Here is a 22,041-nt window from a genome sequence, read left to right as displayed (position 1 = left end):
CATGTTTCCCTGAGGAGAGGAATAAAAAGAAGATTATAAAAGGGAGAGGGCTATTTCAGCCACACATTGTCTGTTACCTGTATCTCAAACTCCAAGAGCACAGTCATTCAAACAACTGCTCCTGACTTAAATGAGACATACACTCACATGCTCACAAGGCTTCCTCTGTTCCACCACCATCAGTTTCTCAACACTCGTGGACTGCAGCCAAGTCATCTGTATGGGACTGTTGCAATGTGCTGCAGGCTTCTGGTCCACCCATACAGTCTTGGATCAGCCTGTGTGAAAGGAGTAAAGAAGGAGGCAGGGATGCATCCTTGAGATCACGTCAACACCACACAAAGGGCCCAGTGGGAGTGGCGCCTACGCAACTCAGCCTTCCTGTGACCTGCATACATCAGCTGCTGCCTGGTTCTGGCTGTCACCAACTGAGCTTTTCCACTCCCACCAGCATGGCCTGGCCCTGCCCAGGTTACCCATGTCTCAGGCCTTTGTCCCATGTTTCTCACGCCTCTTTTTGTCATACAATGGAAGTTCCAGAGAAATTTTACTTTCCATGGAGGAAGCTTCATTTTCTTTCCCATGTCAGCACTGCTGTCTGTCACACACACACTCTCACTCAGAGAGCAACGGAGTTGAATAGCCCCTTCTTTGTCATACACATTCCTTCCTACTTGTTCACTTTTTTTCACCCTTTTCATTTTCACTTTTTTTTAGCCTTAGTCCACTGCAACACCAGCGTCCAAGTACAAATCCACAGAAACCGAACAGTGCTACCAAGAATCCGCTTTGCTCCTTCAAATGCTTATTGCTCTTGAGCATCTCTTTTCTCTTGCACCCAAGCCCTCACAAACACATTCCTCACTTTTATTCCTCTTTTTCCCATCTACCGCTCTGGTGCTGATTGAGCCACAGCAGCGATTACGTTGGTGTGATCAGTTAGGCTGCAGAAGGGTTTATTATTTGATTTCCTTAACCATTCAGCCAGTCTAAAGACAGCTTCCTCTGTCAAGTTGTCTTTTCTGTAAAAGCTAAGAATATAGTTGTCTTGTGCACACAGAGGCATGTCAGGCATTTATATGAGGACATTAGGTATCTCTAAATCTGATAATGTGTGCCTTGTGTGCTTCAAAGAGCAGCAGTCCTTTTATGTAATTATGAGGGAAAAACCTGTTGCTACGCTGAAGTCATGCTGGTGTTTTATTAGTGCATAGAGATGTTTTTAAAACCCATAATCAAAGCTTGCTGGTTGCTGTGTTGTCCCTCACCCACATCTTTTCTCTGGCCTTTTGTCTCATTACACATGTACAACCTTAGATACACTTGAAACCTCGGTTTGTTTCCCCTTCAATTGTAGAAAATTGCACATTTAAACTCCCAAACTATTCAGCATCAAATTGCCACAATCCATATTAACAGTTTTCAATTTTCAAATAAACTTGGGAAAAAAAGCAGTAGATAACATGTTGCCATAGTAAATTCAAGTAATGCCTGAGGATAAAAACATAGACATGTAGCTGTGTACACACATTTATCCTTCCCTAACATGGCTTTTCAGATGTGGGGGAGTAAGATTAGAAAGCTTAGGAGAGAGAGCTTTCTTGATTGATTTTCTTCGATCGTACTGGGGGGATTAATCACTACTAGGTTGCCTTTCATTCAGAAAGGACTGGCACCAGCAGCGTATGTGGGTGAGAAATGAGTGGGGGCTGTTTGTGTTTTTTGTGAGTGTCACATGTGGGCATGCTCATTAGTGTACTTACACTTTCATTATAGAATGAATGTCATTCTACAAATCAGTGTCTTCAGGTGTCCGCATACACAGAAATGGAGATCTGTGTGGGTGGTCGTAGGATTTCTGTTTGATGTTGATGTCCACATAAGAGCTGGTAGGTTGCAATGGGAGCACCATTACTGTGTAAGAGCCATATGGAGGTGACACATCTGTGCTGTTGCGGTGCGGGATTAGAACCCCGCTCCTCCATCGAGTATATGGAAAAAAGTAGCTTTCCAATCTGAAATATGGAGGGATTTCCCTCTCTCCTCTAATTTCCAGACAGCAGCAGGTTTCTTTATTCCCCAGGGGAGGCTTTTATACTGGAAACAGGAAAACAAAAAACAACAAAAAAATAAATAAATAAAAAATACTGCAATTTGGAGGCAGTGATGGGGAGATGAAGGCAAGAGGGAGCAGTTTACTCTTCTCCCCTCCCCCTTCCTGTGCTACATCAACCCCTATTCTCCCAGCTTCAATGTTTGACGTCATACAGAAGAAAACCAATCAGAGCAATGGGACTTCCCCGTTTTTCCTCCCTAGCTCCTCCCCTTCTGGTCCTTTATATATCCCCCATCACTACGTTCAGCAGAGTGTACAATGTGCTGCCAGAGAGCCAACAGACAGTGTACAGAGAAACAGCCAGAGAGGGAGGGAGAGAAGGGGAAAGTGTGAGTGGATTTCAGCGCTGACTTAGAAGCCTTCATCTGACACGCTCCAGCCATTCCTGCTCCAGTCATTTCTCCGGTCTCATATGGACCTCCTTCTCCTTTCTCTCTTCCTCTGCCTATGTCTATCTTTCTCTTTTTCTCCAGGCCAGAGCTGACTACAAACGTGATCCAAGAGGCCAACGCTGCAGCCTGGGTTCAGGATCCATCAGCCCACACCATCAGGATGGGCTGTACAACAGGCCACCTGGCATGCCAGCCTCAGCCCCAGACCAGCCCGGGGCAGGAGGGTCAGGCCCTGGAGGCTGGTGGTGCCAAAGTCCCCGAGGTGCTCTCCTCTCTAGAGCGTCTGTCCCAGGCCACTGGGGGCATGGAGAAGTCCTGGTACCGCTGCATCTTTCCCTTTGGAATCATCTCTTTGGTGATCGGTGTAGCAGGAACGGGGGTGACCTACACCTATAATGACCTGCCTCAGACTAAAGTGGTGTCAGTGGTGTTACTTGTCATGGGTCTTTTGCTGTTGCTGATGGCCACCGCCTGTTGGACTGTCCATAAGAAGAAGAGAAGGAAAAAGAAAGAGGGAGGTTCATTCACCTCTGAGCAGTGTCCCCTGTGAAGCACACGGGGAAAACAGTTATAGGAACTCGAAAGCAGAGACATACCCAGGGCCGGGAGCTCAAGGGTTGACTAAAGAAGCCACCACTTCACCTCCTCCCTGTGCCAAATTCCCTCTATTCCTTATCACAAAGTTTGGCTCAGCTCATACTGAAGAGGGCTGAGAAATCAGAGAGAGTGGAAGGACAGATAGACAGGACACTGAGGATCTGTTTGGTCTGTGAGGTTTGGACCATTTTGGATTGAAAAGGAGGGATCACCAATGCCTCACGCTCTTTTATCATCAGACAGCAGGTGTCCAGTGTCAAAACAACCTCAGAGGAGACACACACAAATATGCACTGCACACTGCATGCATATTTACACGCACGGATACATGGCCTCACTCACATATGCACAATATTACAGACACAGTGTCAGCTCTCGCAGACACCTAACACGCTATGCAGAGCTGCTGCTGGAGTCAATGCTGGCGTCACTAGGCACGTCAGTCACAGCATTCCTCCTGCCAGGACAGGTGACTCTCCAAGAGGCCAGAAGTGGGCCAAAGACGGCAACCCGATACCCAGCCGAAAGTGCAGTGCACCCGCGTCAACGGCCAGCGTCATTCACTCGTCCTGTGACACCACAGCAATGTGTTGGGGGCTTTTTTTACGCAACGGGAGAGTGGAACTTGAGTCCAGCAGGATCTTACTGGCATCTGTGTGGACGATGAGCTGGGAGAGGGCAGAGGACCTGCTGGGGAAGTGGAAGTTTTTTGTCTGTGCTAACGACTAAGGAAACACAGATTTGCACATTTGACCATGTCCATGTCAAGCAAGAGAACCTTTTATTAAAGTAACAAACTCTTCAGGGCTTTTTGTAGCTTCAGCTCCACATTTCAAAGGAGTGTGGCACTGACTTTGTGACCGACTGATTGCCCTCCTGTCAATGTGAGAGCATTTACGCCCAGGCATGGGCGTCTACTTGGGGCACCCCAGCTCCACACAGGGCAGACCAGGATTATTGAAGGACACTGCCCGAGGGGACATGCCACTGCAGGGGCACTTTGACTGATCCTGCTCCCCTGTGGCCCCTCCCGCTTGGTGCCTTGAGCAAGCACTCATGGAAAAAGGCTCTGTTGCATTCCCCCGTTTCCATCTGAACTCCTGACAATTTCCCCCCTTGCTCCCTCTCTGTCTCTCTCTCTCTTTACCCCAACTGTACGCATCCATCCCATATGCCTTCCTCCATCCTACATCCCCAGTTTTTGACTTCATCCACCTCATTTACCCATTGTGAAATAGTGTCTACAGTCTTCTGACACACAAATTAAGATACACGCATACACTTAAATGTAAGCCCCACAATCCACAGACATTTAATTTTCTCTCTGTGCCAAAGAAAGTGGATAATTTTTTCTCTCCTAGTGGAAAGAATATTTACTAAGAGTGAGTGGAAAATCCCTTTGTCAGTCTGAAAAATATGGTACAAGGCTGTGCTCTTTTGAATAGTGATTAATGTTTGTGCTCTAAGTGACGCTGGGGTTTCCCTTTCCTACGCTTTTTTTTTTTTTCGGAGAGAGCTGGTGAATGTAGCTGCACTCAGCTCCACAGTTGTGAATAGGTGCTTTCTGTGGGTGTGTGGTCTCACAGGATGAGATACACAATGGCATTTTATTCTTGTCTTAAACATTCTTGTTTCTGTCACTGAATGTAACGTGGGAAGGAAAATACAACTTAAGGAAGGAGAAAGTGCAACATACAGAATGTATAGAAACTGAAAAGAGTCTAGACGCGTGGTCTCCATGTGAAGGACTGTGGACTAGCACTCCTTTACCCTTGAGAACGATCATTGATCACTGTTGCATCGATTCTGGCTACCAGATTAGTGACGCTTGTTGCTGAGTAAAATGTGTCTATGCATTCAGAGGTAGCAGTTAACACACAATGCCAAAGACTGTCCTGAAGGCCAGCTTGCCAATTACAAGGCTGCAATTGCCTGCCTGCTTCAATAGACATTCAATGGATCAGTCCGTTTTTGCAGCTCAGTGTGCACTTAGATGTTCTGTTGCATACTGATTGTCAGCCGATCTCTGTTAGTTTAAAGAAAGGGAGAGAAGGGAAGAAGGATGAAATGAGGAGGCAGTGGTGGAAGACAAAAGCAGAACCTGGGAAAACCTATCAGGAGCAGAGCAGTACTATTTTTAGGGGATATGATGCGTTACTGGCAACAGCAGTGAAACTGCCAACTTAACTGGATGTGAAGGCTTTTGTGAGCCTTTTTCTACTGTCAAAACAGACATAACATAGATCTGTCTTTATTTGCAAACACTTGCATACTGTATGGCCACATCAGTTTGTTTCAAGGTAGACATCAAAGGACATGCCCATAAAGAGTATTTATGAGTATGTTTTTTTTTTTTTTAGCTCAATGCAGTGGTATCCTCTCAACAGTAAAACAAGAGAGAAGCCCTATTACATTACATTAGATGATTGTATCATAGATTAGTATATTCTCTATCTATCTATCTGTCTCTGCTATGTTCAGGTCTGTTCACTTGGGTTAGTGTTTGCTATAGTCAGTGTAGATGGGTAGAGGTGGAATTGAAAATTGACGAAATCATCAAGTGACCAGTGTTTAAGAAGCTATAACATAAAAGCCGTTGATGCAAATAATGTTCTGCCTTTGGTTGATATTGCTTCTGTTAGAGCTGCCTTGCCACATATGTGGTGTTTTTTGTTTTTTTGTTTTTTTTCTCAGAGAAAGATGTTTTGTGGCACAGTCATCCAAAGGCTGCGAGAGAGAAAGAGAGTGAGAGGGTGAGAAACAGAGCGAGCAAAAAACAAGATAAGTGAAGTACACTCACTTTTACTCTGCCCTGAATTTTGGCTTGTGTATCAATGCAATTTTTTTACATGTATAGTACACATTTTACTATGTCACTCGTACATTGTAGTTGCATAGCTGTACTTGCTAACTATATTGTATCAATGTGTTGTCACTGAAAAATTGATGGCGGGTGACCAGAATTTGTTTGTGAGAGACGTGAAGTGATTTCCCTTCTGCCTTCTGAAAAATAAAAGGGAAAATCTACCTCTCTGCTGTGGGGGAAATATGTCCCTCCCCCAGTAGACAGCCACGCTGTCTGCCAATACTGTTCATCACTCCATTGAGTGACACGAATTATGTTTGTTTGCGTGATCTCTAATATTTGGTGCTGTATATACAACTATTTTATATTTGTACTGTATATTTCTACGTATATGTAAATTTTAACTGCTGTATTAAATAAATGTTATGTGAACACCTTGGTTTGCAGTTGTTCCAGTTTGTGGCTTGAAGAAATTAAATATAACTTTGTATTGCTTAACTACTTAAGTGACTACTGTAACTTGTACTTGTACTTGTACTTGTAACTACTTCACTTTGGGAGATTATTCAGAACCAGCCAAAGTGCACTAGCAATATGCTTTATCCTGATACATCTGGACAAAGCTCCAGACAGGGCTGAAAATACAGGAGACAGACGCAGAGTGGACAGTGAGAAGACAATAGACTTACTCTGTTTTGACTTTATTTTTAAATGGTGTGCACATTAGATTATAATTGTCACTGCACTACCATTAACATCAAATATAAAAAAACACATTTGGTTGACGAGAGCACCTGAGCTTCCCCTGTGCTTGAAATTTGATGATGCTGTATATAGACACATTGCCATGTGCTGCCCTGCCAGCTTGGATGACTTGGTCAGATACCCAGTGACATGTGGGATGCTTTGGTTGTTATGAAAACAGACTGGCCAGTATGGAGCAGAATGGATGACACCCCCTACTGGCAAAATCATAAAAGAGGTAAACTAATCTCACAGTGACGAAGATATTCTGCATATTATTAACATTAAAGGTATGTGTGAGTGAGACGGGTAAAACCGCTCAGTTCACCAAGAGTTAATTTGATAAATATGAACTCATTTTATCATTTATTGGTAACTATGCTGGGAATCAGCTGTGGGTGTGGATAAAGGGTGGGGAGGCTAACAGGGGCAAAGTGCAGATGGGGTGGAAGTGGTCAGTTGGGCTGCTAGGGTCAGCAGAGATTACAGGAAACCAGATGGGAGCAACTCATCCGCCTCCCAATCTCCAGGATTTGGCTTCAGACCCAAGCACTATTTTGAATCATACTTTGAATTATAACTGACATCAGTTTAGTTTGCAGCAGGCAGAAAAATATGACATTACGACCTCTGGATTTGAGCCATACTGGGATCTGATCTATTTATGTTTTATTCAAATTCCTGATTAACAGCATCTGTGCAAAAGACAGTTCTGTCGGTCTTTTTGATGAGTCACTGCCTGCCATTGGCTCCAAATCATACCATTATAGGAGGATGGAGTTACATTTCAGTTCTTCCTCAGCTATTAAAACAGCTGGAGACAGGTGTAGATGGAAATCACACATGCTTGGCTAGACAGTCAAATGAAATCACAAACCAAATAAAATTAAATTGCTGTCTAAATCTAGGTGTTGTAATAAAATCAATTGTAATGAGAAGCCATTTGATTTCTGGATGAGCAAGAACAGAGCAAGAGACACTGCAAATTGCCAACAGTCAAAAAATAATTGCAAAGTTTGCTCTATTCCCACATGAATCACCTCTTTTACTTCCCATTTTCTCTTAATTTTCCATCTGCTGTCACTCTGTCTCTTTCTATCTCAAATGTCAGTGTTTTCAATCTGCAAAAGCTTTTTGTTAAGACCATGTTCTGCTGTGTGTTTCATTAATTAATACCTTGCTGCATCTGGGGCAGCTCTTATGAATAAACTGGTCAGGCGTGAAGTTGTCACTCTCAGATCAAACTCAATGACTTTCTGTGGGAGGCAGCATCTTTATAACGACACGTCTTTTCAGTGAAATAATGCTGAGAAATAATGGATGCTTGGGGGAACAAAAATTATAGACTTGGACTTCATACTTTTGTGAACGCACTGAGTATGGTTTTATTGCTATAATTATTTTCAATTTAGGTTAAACACAGAAAGCAATTTCTTTTCCCTATAGACATTACTGGTCACTTTGTGTTTTACTGAGAAAAAGGTTGCGATGGGTCGGAGTTTCTATGGAAACCGTGACTACATCCAATTGAGGATGTCACAGCCTCTGCCCTCTCTGAGGTCACTCAGCTATGAGATAATTTGAGCATACAACACTTCCAGAGGATCTCCTGCTCCAACTACCACACAAAAAAAAAATTTGCTGAAATGTATTTTCTTTAATCTAATTTTACATCTACACGGGAAGAAGCCAAGAAGTTCTCAGTTGACTTGCCCTATTGAAATGGGTTTAAGATGTATATAAATTATATAAAAGATTTAACCTCATTTTCTTCTTAAAGGGAACTATTGAGTGGAAGAGGTAATGTTGAACACTAGCACATGTAGGCGATGATGAGATTAGATGAGCAGCTGATCAATAGACAATCATTGCTTATGGTACTGTACTCTGTTCCTTTATGACCCTCTTCTAAAGACCAGCAATTAAGAGGACACTATTCAGCCAAGAGAGTGGTCTATTTATTCACAATGGGGATCCAACACAATGGTCTTAATCATCATGTCATTTCCTGAGGCAGCTGCGTCAGAGACTGAAACCAATCTGTTGCTTTATTCGTTTACATCTGTGCTTGGTCACACAAATATTGATGAATTAATAAACTTGATGTGTGTGTGTGCGTGCGTGTGTGTGTGTGTTTGTAAGATGGGCAAAAGGACACAGTGCCCAACATAATGATTTCTTATTGTGCTCCTTTACGCAGAACACATCAATAATCCTGGTTGCTTAACCAGGGTTTTCATTCTTTGTGTGTAACCTTTGTTCATACATACTTAGGTTTCCTTTGGACTTCTCTTAATTTCCCAATAACCCTTCTGGGATCATCACAATTGAATGTGCACTTGTTTCTACAATTTGTGGCACAGTCAGCAAATACTAATGTGCCTTTATGCCTTTTTCTTTCTTACTCTTTACTTTTTAATCATTCTTTGGTGCATTGGTACTATTTCTCTACCTGGGAGACTGATGTGTTACAAATGAGAGTGACGTGATGCATATATTTTAAATTTTTGCCTGCACTAGTTACATTAGATTTTGAAGCCACGACACAATAATGTGGGCTGAGTGGGCATGGGATGGGGCTTTCATTGACAAGATTTTATACAGTTGTCAGCAGTTTCAATCACACATAGATGTAATGAAATAAGACTAAAGCTAGGTAAGCCAAATTGTTTATTTACAATTCAGCTACAAGGGATGAAACATAACATACACAGATTTTTTTTCTGTGTGCTGCTTCAATGATCAAATGACCAGAGTGAGCTAATAAAGTATTGAAATTGTGGCTAAGGTTTTGGTTCTTTTCAATCTTTCTACACCATCATAAAAGAATTTACTCCTTAGGCCTGAACAGATAAAAAAAAATCCAATAATACGCACCTAAAGAGCAAACACAGACACAAGACGGATCACTTTAAGCTATTAGTGTGGCACCAGGACCCACTGTTCAAAGCACTTTCTCTGCTCGTTGTGTGAGTTTATCTGGTAGAATCTGACTGTGCGCCTGTCCCTTTAAACGGGGTACCTTTAAACCGTAAACTTTCCTGCTCAACTACATGTCCCACAATCCACAGCAAATAGGTGGTTCAGCGGACGTGCTGCATAATCAGGTCAACCAATCATATACACACACTGGCGAGCGCGTACTTCGAAATTGCGTTACGTCGTCCAATGAGCTTCCGATATTTTACAGTTTATAAAATCCGACCAATCGGTGCCACCAATACTCGCGCTGACCAATCAAAAGGCCGTTGTGGGATAAATGGGCGGCAACGTTCTCGACCAATCAGATTGAATGTGGAGTTTAAACGGTGAGCGCGGGCGGTCCTAGAGAAGCTGTGGGGCGGGTCGAACAAGTGGGGAAGCGTGCTTGAATTTGAATTCAAGCTAGAACTAACAACTTGGTAAGATATTGGTCAACTACAACTACAGCACAACATAGGCGGCGAGTTATATTGTAACACTATCGATCTTAATACCCAGTTAAAAAGTGCGCAAGTTTGTATGCGTGTAATATTACAGTTAGTATCGACGCAACGTTTAAATCACTGCTCAGTGTTGTAGCTAACGTTACAGGCGTCGCTGCTTGAGAGACCACTGCACTTGCAATGAAAGCGGGCGGTAAGTAACTTAAAGTCACTTTTTCTACCAGAAATATGGGAAGGGTTTAATTTAAAGCGAGTGTTGGTGAACCTGTTTTTAAATTCCTGCAGTTTGACAGAGTTAGCACTGGTAACTAGCTTCTAGCCAGCAGAAACGTTAACGGGGTAGCCATGGATTCCTCCTGTAAGTTACCGTGGTTTGAAATGGGCTAATGTTTGCAGTATTTATCTAAAACGTGTCTCATCCGGGCAATTTGAGCGTTTGTGGTTGTTAAAAACTAATATATAATGTTGAACTTCATAAAACCCTTTCGTAACTTAACGTTAGTTGCATTTGAACCACAGGAGGGAAAATTGGGCGCTCACTTGGTATGACTTCCCAGTCAGATATGCCCAGCTCAGCGTCGTTAGAAAGCTGTCAGTGCTTACAACAATTTATTATATGATGTTGAATGCTTATTTTAATAGAAATAAGGTCATCATCGCTCCATGAAAGTGATAATTTTCGCATTCAAACAAGAGGTTTGTCTAGACCACCTGGAGATAACTTAACTTACGTTAGTCGTTTTGAATGTGGAGCCATAATCTTCACCTTGGTGTGCCTTACTACTAGCTAACATACTATCAGGCTACTGGCGTGCTTTAAATGAACTGCAAATATTGGTTTGACATTAATGTGAGAATTAGTTTGCCAGCCCTGCACTAAGATGTGAAATGCTTCTGGGTGATTTTGTGTGCGTCTGTACACTTCAGCTGTGCTTCCCTATCTGCTGAGTTTGAGAATCATGCTAAAGAATGATAAACTGCTTGTTGAAAATATATGAATGGTCTAACTTGTAATTCCATCTTCTTTCCTTAGTCCACTGTCGTTGCTCAAAATGCTACTCGGTTCCAGCACGGAAGCGGGTCCGTAAGCGAACTCCAGTCCTAACTTTGCTGTCCCTACCTGAGGAGGTCCTCCTCTGTGTGCTCCAGTGCCTCTCTGCTGAGGACCTGCTGTCTGTCAGAGCGGTGAGTGAACATCCTGTACACACTGTAACACTCCTACATAACCTCTAGCATGTGTGTGCCATGCCATCCCAGATTTGTTCTGGTTTGGTATCTTATGACCACTTGATACAATGGATCAGATGGCTCTTTTGTTTGAGGACTAATTATCTTATCTTCTCTTGCAGGTTCACTCCCATCTGCGGGACATTGTTGACAACCACTCCAGTGTATGGGCCAGGGTCAGTTTCAGGGACACTTGGCCATCCCCCAACACCTTATGGCTATTTGAGAGGTACAATAATTTTTGTCAAAATCAAAAAATAAACAAAAAAAATGTATATTGTTTTTCTTCTGTATGGGTTTACTCTTGAAATCTCTTTCCTCCCTCAGAGCTGCTGAGAAAGGGAATTTTGAAGCTGCTGTGAAGCTTGGCATTGCTTATTTGTACAATGAAGGACGTAAGTTACACTCCACAACACCCTCATTCAACCATTTACCTCCTTCACTGATGTTGGTTGATTTTCTTTTAGTACATGTAACATCTGTCTTATATAATGATCCTTGTTAAATAAAGGTCAAAAGAAATTAGGAGACATGAAACTCTCCTGATGAATGCTGTAAGTGATTACAGCTCTTCACTTGTACCTTCTCTCTCTCTCCACCAGCATTGTTGAGTGATGAAGGACGAGCGGATGTATGTGGTCGTAAGGCCTCCCACTTCTTCAGTCTGGCAGAGAGCCTGCGCTCTCCCATAGCAGATCCCTTCATCTGGGTGTTCATCCGTCCACCGTGGTCGCCCACTGGCAGCTGCTGCAAGGCCGTGGTGTTTGACCGTCTCAAGGCCGAGTGTGACAGCAATGTGGTATGTTTTGCTACTGCCAGTTTAGAGGACAGACAGATATGCTTTTTTTTTTTTTTTTTTTTTAAAGCAACCTTGATGGAACATTAAGCTGCATTCATTTTAGCTTGTGTCAACAATTGATAAGCACCAAAATATTCCTAAAGCTTTTCTTTTCAGTTGTAAATGCAAATTTGAGGTCAGTGGCAATGAGAATATAATTAATGTAAATGCATCAGCAAAATCAGGCAGATTCCTACTTTTCTCTGACCTTTCAAGTAAAAATCTGGTTGTTTGTAACAGCAATTTCTTAGTGATAAGTTTCGAAACCCTGTCCTTGTTTTCAGATTCATTGTATTTGTCGTCCCAGGACCAAATGAAACTCTAAAAAATGCTGATCATCTTTTTATTGCTTTTATTGGCATAAAAACTCTCATGGCTTAAACTCCCAGAAGATGTTATATTACAATTAAATTTATGTATTTAATATTTCAACGTATCTTCCTTTTGTCTCTACAGGAGAAGAGGGGGCCCCTGTTGCACTGTTTGGCCAGAGTTTTGCATCTGTTTGAAGTGAGTATGAAATGGAGACTGAATCTGACTCTCTGGGTGTGGCTAGCTCAGTTTCTATAAACCTCTAATCAAAGTGTTGAGCTTTGTGCTGCTGTCGCAGAGAGCTGTGCGACTAGTCATGAGCAGCAACACTGGATAATTGTGTTTTCTTGTCTTCATATAACACAGCTGTTGCTTTACATTCCCTGTTGGTCCACCCTATCCTCAGCTCTGAGGTGTTATGTTATTTACCAGTATGACATATGATTTCACGCAGCTTAAATGGAACTCCGATTTGTTTTCCAGGATCTTGACACACAAGCCTTTATGTTTAGACGAGAAAATGTGAGACAATCACAGCTTTGCTAGTGTGCAGGAACACAATATTTTGTCAGTGTATTATGTAAGATCTGTCGTTGACATCTGGAATCCTGTTACCTTTTTCCAGGAGGATGAAAGACGCTCAGATGCCATATCTATGCTGGAGGAGTCTTCGCAGGCTGGCTGTCTACAGAGCTCCTACCTGTTGTGGGAACACAACCGTAAAACAGCTGTGAGTCTGAATTTACCATTTTGTATCCTCAAAGTGCACACACACATTTGTCTATGGTATTTGAAAATTGTACTAAAATTGATTTATAAATATAATAGATTTAAATAAATTTTATTGAATGTATAAAAAGCTTTTGAGAATGTCAATTGACAAATGAGCCCAATCACAAGATACATGTATGCATGTATTTATTTATTCATTCATTCATTTGTTTTTTTGTATTTGAATTTCAGATGGCCGATCCAGGCAGGTACCTCCAGTGTGTCCGAACCCTCAGAGACTATGCTGGCAAAGGATGCTGGGAGGCACAGGTGTGTGACTGAAGACATATTATCATCTTGAGCGAGTGCAATAACACAGAAGTTGATTTAATTTGTTCTCGTGCATATTCAGTTTTGTGATGGCCCTCTGTGTCAGTCTGCAGCTCTGTTCTCTCTTGGTTATTCACAAAACATGTTGAAATAATACAAAAGACAGAGAAGTGTTCATCTTTTGACAGCTTTTCATATGCCATGTTTTTGTTTCATTTATTTATTTATTTTTTAGTTTCTCACTCCTTCTGTCCACGGTTCCTATTGAAGCATTATGAGACAGTGTCAGGAGGTCTTGACAGTTGTTGACATCCTTTTTTTTTTTTTTTCTCTCCATTGCCTTTTAAAGCCCTAGCTGAACCACAGAATCACAAAAAATATGACTCATCTGAGTCACAAGATCTGTAATTACAGCAGCAACTAATGCAATACTCAAACTTATTGTTGTTGTTTTTTTTGTGTGTGTGAATCAATTCAACAAGCTGTCAAGCCATTTTAAGCTTTTTTGAAACACTTATTTAACAGCTTGTCTTTTTCTTTTCCCAGCTTTCCCTGGCCAAAGTGTGCAGCAGTGGAAATCCGCTGGGTTTGGAAGCAAAGGCTTGCTCTGACTTAGTGGCCCAACTCTTCAGTTCCTCTAACCCAGCATCACGGCACTGCTCTCAGGGCATCCTCAGACGAGGCATCAAGGACACCATGAGGTAGACAGGAACAGGAACTCTACCATGATTAGTCTGTTGGTGAATAATATCTTACGACAATTGAATGTTCCTATTAGAGTCATTGTGATGACTCACTGTGATGATCATCATGGCTTTCTTTAATGACATTACTCAAGAGTAGATGAAACAGAGCAGAGCACAAGTCTGCCAGTCAAAGGTTTCTCAGAATAAAATGAAACATTTTCTCTGTAACGCAGGGAACATGCCACATAGCCGACAGGCAGATTTCAAGTCATGATTTGGCCATCATGACTGTTTTTTAAGATCAGATTCTATCTTGGTGTGGTTGCATTTAACTTTGACCCTAGATAGTCTTAAACGTGAGTGCTGAGGACTTAAATGTTTTGGCTGTTAATTCAGTGTAATTAACCACATTTAGATTTATTTAGAAAGTATTTATTTCGATATTTTTGGGACAAGAATCTTGACAGATATCAATTTTTTTTCAATACACATGATCTTCAATTTTGACTTGTGTCCCTCTATATCGGCCTCTGCAGGTACATCCTGGTGGACTGGCTTGTGGAGGTGACCACTATGAAGGACTTCTCTAGCCTGACGCTGCATGTGACAGTGGGTTGTGTGGACCGCTACCTGGCTCTTCGCTCTGTCCCAAAGGCTCGCCTTCAGTTATTGGGCATCGCCTGCATGGTAGTTTGCACACGGTAAGAATGTGCATTTCCTGAAATGTCCATGTTGTAATATGGTTGAATACGGATTAAGGGATTATGCAGTGACACCAGCTTTGAGGCTGAAGGAATTTTAGGCTTTTGGGACGGATAACTAATTAAATAATCAATGTCAATTGAAATGCTTTTTTGTACTTCTATTACAATGTTTGGTTCTGTTCTTTTCAGCTATATCAGTAAAGAAATTCTGACAATACGTGAAGCTGTCTGGCTCACTGACAACACCTACAAATATGAGGACCTGGTTCGAATGATGGGAGAGGTCGTCTCTGTGCTGGAGGGAAAGATCAGGGTGAGTAGAATTATTTCCCCTCCTACACAACATATGTGTGCTTTAAGGTATATTTCCCTGCCAAATCATCTTTTGGGGAATTCAAGCACTGAATTTGAACATAGCAGATGCAAAAAAATGGTAATTTTCTGCTCTTTCCTTTCAGAGCCCCACTCTGCTGGACTATGGGGAGGTGTTACTCTCTCTGCTCCCTCTGGAGAGGCGGACTGCTCACCTATTTAGCTACATCTGTGAGCTGTCACTGCTCTACTCTGCTCTCACCACACCACCACCTGCCAAACTGGCCTGTGCTGCACTACTGCTCACACGAGCACTACATCACTATGGTAATAACACACATACAACATGCCCATTTGAAAATATGCTTCATGTAATCCTTTTAACACGGACATAATGTAAATCTTTCCAAACACATTGAATTTACAACTTAAGTTCAGTGTAAAGTTTATGCTCAGTTTGACTTATGTCTGTGGTGTCCCTGTCTGCAGCTCCCCTCTGGCCCAGTCAGTTAGCTGACTACACAGGCTTCTCCAAGCAAGACCTTGTCTCCCTTTCTGTGCTGCTCTATGTCAAGTGGTAAGTTTCTCACAGTGTGTGTTTTGACTGGATTGGTAGCCAAGCAAATTATTTTTCTCATTCTCCTCCTCATCATCCAGTCTGTCTGGTCAAGGTTGTGGACCTACACAGATAGCACTCAAACCTTTTCTTTTTTATTGATTCACTTCAAGTGAAATGATATCATCTGCTGTGACTTCAGCAAGGGTCTTAATGAGCATTGTGATCAGTTCAAAGAATTATTGAATTTCATCCTAATAGGTGAAGTTTGTTTGGCATCAGCCCTGCTATGCGTTTGATTAGCCAGGGTTAGCAAATTAAATAGGTTCTCACTGATGAATTTTGTGTTTCTCAGATGGTTCCCCAAAGGCAGCACAGTTGTCCCTAAACCATATAATTATCCAGCTTGCATATTTGTTCAGTTTCAAAAGGCTGACATGTGTTAAGCACACAGAAAATATATGTATTTTCCCCAAAATGCCAGTAGTCTGAACATGCCTCGTTTCTTCTGTAAATTATTGGCTCATTAGCTACATTTTGAGGACGTATACCTTGATTACTGAGGGGGAGATTATTCTTATAAACAGTTGTTTCAAAAAAAAAAAATTATGCTGCATTTGTATGATTTCTATATGTAGTTTCTTTACTTCACAGCAGGGTAAGGGGGATGATTTTATCTAACAAAACTGAGCAAGTGTTCTTATGACTACATGTGTTGTACACAGGTTTTCACCACCGCACAACCCCTCATCAAATTTTCGTACATCCACGGTTTCCACTGTGGAAACAACATAAACAGAGAAACAAACAATCAGTCTTCTTTAAAGAAGTACTTATTATTAGTTTCATTTATTCAACCAATACAAATGTATTGTTACTCTAAGCTACAGAAAATGCCACTGAAAACACTGGACTCCATTGATTTGTGGCTTTACCTTTGGTCAGGCAGGGCTTCCACTTCAGTGTGCTTTCCTTCATAACAAAAATTGATTAATGTGTCTGGCTGTTTTCAGCATGCTCATATTAGATATAAGATTGTTTATAATGTCTGATGACCAAGAAAATGAAAGGGCCATTAAGGTTTTAAAGAAAGCATGAAGCCCAGAAGCTGCAGAGTCATAAGACAGTAGGAGGCATTTGTGTGTGTAACCATCAGTGAATCACCAACTGAGTCACAGAAACGTGCCTCAGGTTAAGTCACTTTGATAGGTGAGCATCGTATCGATAAAACTGTAATTCTCAAATGGACAAGTAACAAGATTTGTCTCCAGGAGTTGATTATAGAGATGCAACAAGCTAAGTGGATGAAACTCAGTAATATTTTCCCCCAACCCCCCCCACCCCCCACCCCCCACCCCCACTCCTTCCTCTCTCTTTCTCTCTTCAGTTTCAGTCAAGATGTCCCCAAAGATTACAGGCATGTGTCTCTGACTGGAGTAAAGCAACGGTTTGAAGATGATGTCTACCAGAACATCAGCAAAGAAAAGGTACTTGACTTCTCTCTATGGGTCACAGATTTTTTTTTAAAAAATGTCTAAATTGTAGCACAGCAAGTCTGGGATTGGTTATGTGAATCAAATTGGTCACTGCTTTTATTTCATGGCCTCCACAAGGTGATGGAATTTAAAGAACTGTGTCAGATCTTGGAGATTCCTGAGGTGGAGCCTCAGATGGAGCCTTCCAGCCCTACCGGTCAACCAGCAGACATCCATACCTTTCTCGCCTCTCCATCCAGCACCAACAAGAGGTAAGCCGGGTTACTGACACACAGGTTCCACATTTCAACACTTTAGAGCTAGGTGGTATTAAAAAAATACAGTATTGACTTTTAAACATAAACCAAATGCACTGTGAAAAAATACTAGCTATTATATGAGCTATGAACAACTGCTGGTCCCTAGAAAATGTTATGGGTGTCATTAAATATTTAATTATTATTTTTTAAAACATGTTGTCCTGCCTTCCACTATTATTGTTCATTGTTATCACTGGTATTATTATTATTATTATTATTATTATTATTATTATTATTATTATTATTATTATTATTATATACAAATGTTCATATTTTTGTCTCCACCCCATGTAATTCAAATTTAACTATATTTTGTGGTTCTCTTATAATGTGAAAAGTCACTTTATATCTAATGATTAATAATTTGATATTTATTTTTTTATTGGGATTACTCTTGAGAATTCAAAGTAGGTGTTGCTGACCCAGTCTGACAAGGAAATCGGTAATAATTGGCTCAGCAGCTAGAGACGTTCACCGATCATTGGCACCTGCCACCAACAGCCAAATGATATGAGAAAACTGTATCAGTTGACCAGAAAACAACACTGTTAAAGCTACTATACGTTACAGAATTACTATAACCGAAATCCTGGATGAAAACATTTCATTTATTATATCCATATCTGTATATATATTTATATACTTAGAATTTCAGCAGGACTTGAAAGACATGCAAAGAATTCAGTTATGAGAAACAACTCATTTACAGCAAAAGTGACCCCTGCCCCCGCCTCTACTCTTGCACATTTAGCAGTTCTTATCCCTGCTGAGTCTCCTGTGCTCCGTGACAAACACACTTGTGAAGTGTCTTGTCCAGAAGGTGTTTGTTTGTGCCATCTGTAAGATGCTCCAGTGACTCACTGTAACCCATTGCTTGTCCACTTTCTCCTAAGGAGACGTGATGACAGTATGCAGACCCGCAGAGCCAGCTTTGTAGCCACGCCCACAGCAGAGCTGTCCAATCAGGAGGAGAAGCTGCTAGGCGATATCCTCGACTGGAGCTTGGACACTTCCTGTTCCGGTTATGAGGGGGACCAGGAGGAAGAGAGCGAGGGAGAGAAAGATGGTGATTGTGAGTGTTGACAAAAGAGATTGAAAAGTGGCAGGACCACATTTATTTCAGTATGATTACTAATATATAAATGAACTAATCCATACATAAAGGAGAATAATGCATGAGTCACTCTTCCAGTAGGACTTTATGTGACTGGAGATGACTCAGCAGTTGCCGTGTCCAGCATAGTAAAGCAGCACATAATTTTAAGCCTTATTATGCAGGCATTGTCATGGACAGATGTGGATGGATGACAGTAGCTGTACAGACTGTGTTGCAGCTTGTAGTTTGTATAAAATTTGATCAGAATGACTCATTTTTATAAACTGACACCTCTTGTCTTTCAATAGCGTCAATGATATCTGTCAAACTGCAACCACTGGCTGATGCAGACAGAAGACTAGAGCACTGCAGAGCCCTGTCAAGTGATGAAGACAGCTTCTGTGAAGCAGAAGGGGAGGTAAATAAGGATTGCCAAGGCCAGGAACCCCTTTCCTTCTCTACAGACCTTCACAGTTCAGGATACTCCTCTGTGCTCTGTGTTAGCCCCTCCTCCACTTGCTCCTCTTCCTCCCTCATGCCTTGCACATTCAAGACCTTTACCACGTCTTTGGGTGCAGCTTCAGCTAATGCCCAGCCAGGCTTCCGCCTTTTGGTGCCCATGCAGAGGCCCCGGGGCACCTCCAGCAAACAAGTGAAGAGGAAGAACTCAGCAGCTCATAGTGGAGGTGAGGTGGAAAGGGAAAAAGAAGAGGACGGGAAGGAGGACAAGTATTCTACTAGTGTGGGGTTTCTCAGCCTATAGACAGTGGTTATTATAATGGCCCCAGGCTGTTCACAGGCCGTCTGCTCAGTCATTATCCTCCAGCACTTTCCTTTAGTTCTAGATGCTGTTCCTCACCCCTTTCAGTATGCACTGGTCCGTCAATTGACAGAAGATCAAGAAGCTTTGAGGTTTAAGACAAGTAAGGGAAAATAAATATATAAATATGAATTACCTAGAAACTTGCCTTTCTATTACATTGCATTTCATCTACATGTTTACAGTTGGCGCAATAAAATACCTCCCATGAACCTAGACTCACAGTCAGCTCTCAAACCACTGGAACATAACTTGACTTTCCTCAGGACCCTGGTTGCCATTTCTGTTGTTTTTACAGTCTTCTACAACAACCTATCTCAGATCATGTTAGATAGTTGTGAAAGAACCTTACAGACTTTTTCGTGGGAGAAAATGTTCATTGTTACGACCGTATTTTGAAAAACATAGCTACCATGTTATTGTGATTGTTTTGGTTATCATAGTCTCTGATATGCACTGTCTGTACAAGAATCTGTATTGTATTTGGTGAATGTCATCAATAGGCAACTACTCTGTCATGGTCATAGTGGATGAAAATGTGTATCTGAAGCCTGAAAAAAATATGATTGTATGAATTCTTGTTAAGTTTTGTCCTAAGTTCTACATGTGTTTGCCAAAGGTACTGTGGTGTCATTTGTGTTTTCAGGGGCATCTACTTCTAAAGAAACAGAGCTGTGAAACAAGTCTTTTTGGTAGTCTGCATCTTCTGTAGTCTTGTACATATACACCAGTTGTGCTGTTAAGTATCCTTGATCAACGTTACCTAAAACACCTGTAGCACACTAATCCCATCAGGAACACCAGTCCGATACTAAGATGTTACCTGTTGAGGTATTTACACTATGTTCAGTAAGGTGTGTTTATAATGGGACTAGCTAAGAATCACCAGCAGGTTGAGTAACTTCAAACCTCAGCTTATCATCCAAGTGCTTTGGTGCTTCACATTCATTAAATAAACAGCTCAGAAGCAGTGAGGCGCCTGGTGCAACAGGGCATTCTTAACATTCTGATAAGTTGTACTTTACCCAGTTTTCTTTCCATCTGAATTAGGTCTAGCACTTTTATCATCACAGAAGGAGCACAATTCAATGAAATGTGACCATTTTTATGCTTGAACAATCAATACAAAAGTATTTTTAATGGATATGTTTTGCCTCCTTGGAGAGAAGTAGAAGCTCAGACACTAAAGGAAAATTATTACTTGATGGGGTTTTGAAAGTACTTTGTGCCTCCTTCAGGACACATTGTCTAAATGATTGTGACTGACTGTAAATACATTTTTAAACTGTTACTTCAGACTGGTTATTGCCTGTGTTTTATAAATGTACATAGTACTATATGTATAAATGGAAAAAAGAAAAACATGCCACTACTACTTGAAATTGTTTTTTTTGCTTCATTCCAAAAAGGCAGGGTTTGTTGTGAAATTTCTGTGTTTCTACAGTACAGTGTTTCCTCATTAGACCTTTGATGTGAATATGTAATTTTTGTATTGAGTTCAAATAAAACAAGCCATCATGAAAGTTTCTTTTTGATTTTACTTCTCATGCCTTTGCCACCACATACGTTGTTTAATTTATAATTTACCCCAAATTGTTCCCTGGTTAGTTTTAGCAAGATGTTAGTTTGGTTTTATGAACTTATTGCATTGTGTCGTATTCTTTTCCCGACCAAGCTGTTTTTCTTGGACCACGAGAATTCAAAGCAACAATAAAAAGAAAGCATGTTTCCTGGAGAAAATAAATGAGCTAGCTGTAGATAGTGTGTTTGTACTTGTGCTTGGAGAATGGAGGCTGAACTCATGGGCTCATAAACCAGGTGGCACCATTTAGCAGAGCTATATCCAGGACTTTAGATAGACACTGGTCTAGCCGCTCATTTCTTTCTTTCTTTTTTTAAAATTTTTTAATTTTTTTTTAGTGAAAGTTATCTTTAAATAACACCGTTCTGTCAAGAAAGTTCCTTTGAATAACCAATAGTTGCTTATAAACTATAAAAGGCTTTATATCACCATTAAGACAAAAAAAAAAAAAAAAAACAGGACTGGACAGGATATTGAAACCAGCCTTAATAATATGCAAGAGAGGAAACTTAAAATTTAAAAGAGAAACTTTGTTACAAACTGGAGCTGTGGAGTTTGAAAAAAAATATTGGTTTTCTGTTTCATTTGTGGAGGAAGTAAAATTTTTACTTAGGTACAGTACTTGAGTAAATGTACAGTTACCTTCCACCACTGCACTTTTGAGTTTCACTGTGGGGATTGTACGATCCAGACAATTTGAGGCTTGACAATAGCAACTAAAGTCAGGATAAATGGGCCCATTAAATCGCAAGAGTTAACGAGAAACCTAAGCAATGTAAAAAGAAAACATTTTTCCTGGATGATCATACTTTGGCGTTTGTGTTCAATGGTTAACCTGTAACTAAAAAAAGTCTTTAAAAAAAAAAGGAAAATATTCTTTATATTGCAATAATAAATAAATATGCTAGAACAATACGCAGATGCGAGCCACAGCACATAAACAACACAGCATTTATTGTCGTTTTCATGCAGATGTCGCCATAAAGTCCAGG

At 41.1% G+C, this 22,041-nt stretch overlaps 2 protein-coding genes across 2 annotated transcripts; both read left to right on the top strand.

Annotated features, from left to right (window-relative positions):
- The first annotated feature begins 1,964 nt into the window (after window positions 1–1,964).
- On the top strand, window positions 1,965–6,350 carry LOC139616826 (transmembrane protein 100). The gene is made up of 2 exons (XM_071473624.1): window positions 1,965–2,445; window positions 2,590–6,350. The coding sequence occupies exons 1-2, from the start codon at window positions 2,375–2,377 to the stop codon at window positions 3,056–3,058; spliced, it is 540 nt and encodes a 179-aa protein (XP_071329725.1). The 5' UTR covers window positions 1,965–2,374; the 3' UTR covers window positions 3,059–6,350.
- Window positions 6,351–9,973: 3,623 nt separating this feature from the next.
- Window positions 9,974–20,151, top strand: ccnf (cyclin F). The gene is made up of 17 exons (XM_071473616.1): window positions 9,974–10,273; window positions 11,114–11,265; window positions 11,430–11,536; window positions 11,635–11,702; window positions 11,910–12,106; window positions 12,602–12,655; window positions 13,083–13,187; window positions 13,421–13,498; window positions 14,045–14,199; window positions 14,721–14,885; window positions 15,078–15,201; window positions 15,347–15,527; window positions 15,690–15,777; window positions 17,144–17,243; window positions 17,370–17,503; window positions 18,445–18,623; window positions 18,956–20,151. The coding sequence occupies exons 1-17, from the start codon at window positions 10,261–10,263 to the stop codon at window positions 19,408–19,410; spliced, it is 2,355 nt and encodes a 784-aa protein (XP_071329717.1). The 5' UTR covers window positions 9,974–10,260; the 3' UTR covers window positions 19,411–20,151.
- The last annotated feature ends 1,890 nt before the right edge of the window (window positions 20,152–22,041 follow it).

The sequence above is a fragment of the Trachinotus anak genome, unplaced genomic scaffold (assembly GCF_046630095.1).
Source record: "Trachinotus anak isolate AG129_WGS33_773 ecotype Australia unplaced genomic scaffold, CSIRO_AGI_Tana_v1 ptg000003l, whole genome shotgun sequence".
Lineage (NCBI taxonomy): Eukaryota > Metazoa > Chordata > Actinopteri > Carangiformes > Carangidae > Trachinotus > Trachinotus anak.
Note: the sequence above shows the minus strand (reverse complement) of the source record. Positions and strands in the feature narration are given on the sequence as shown.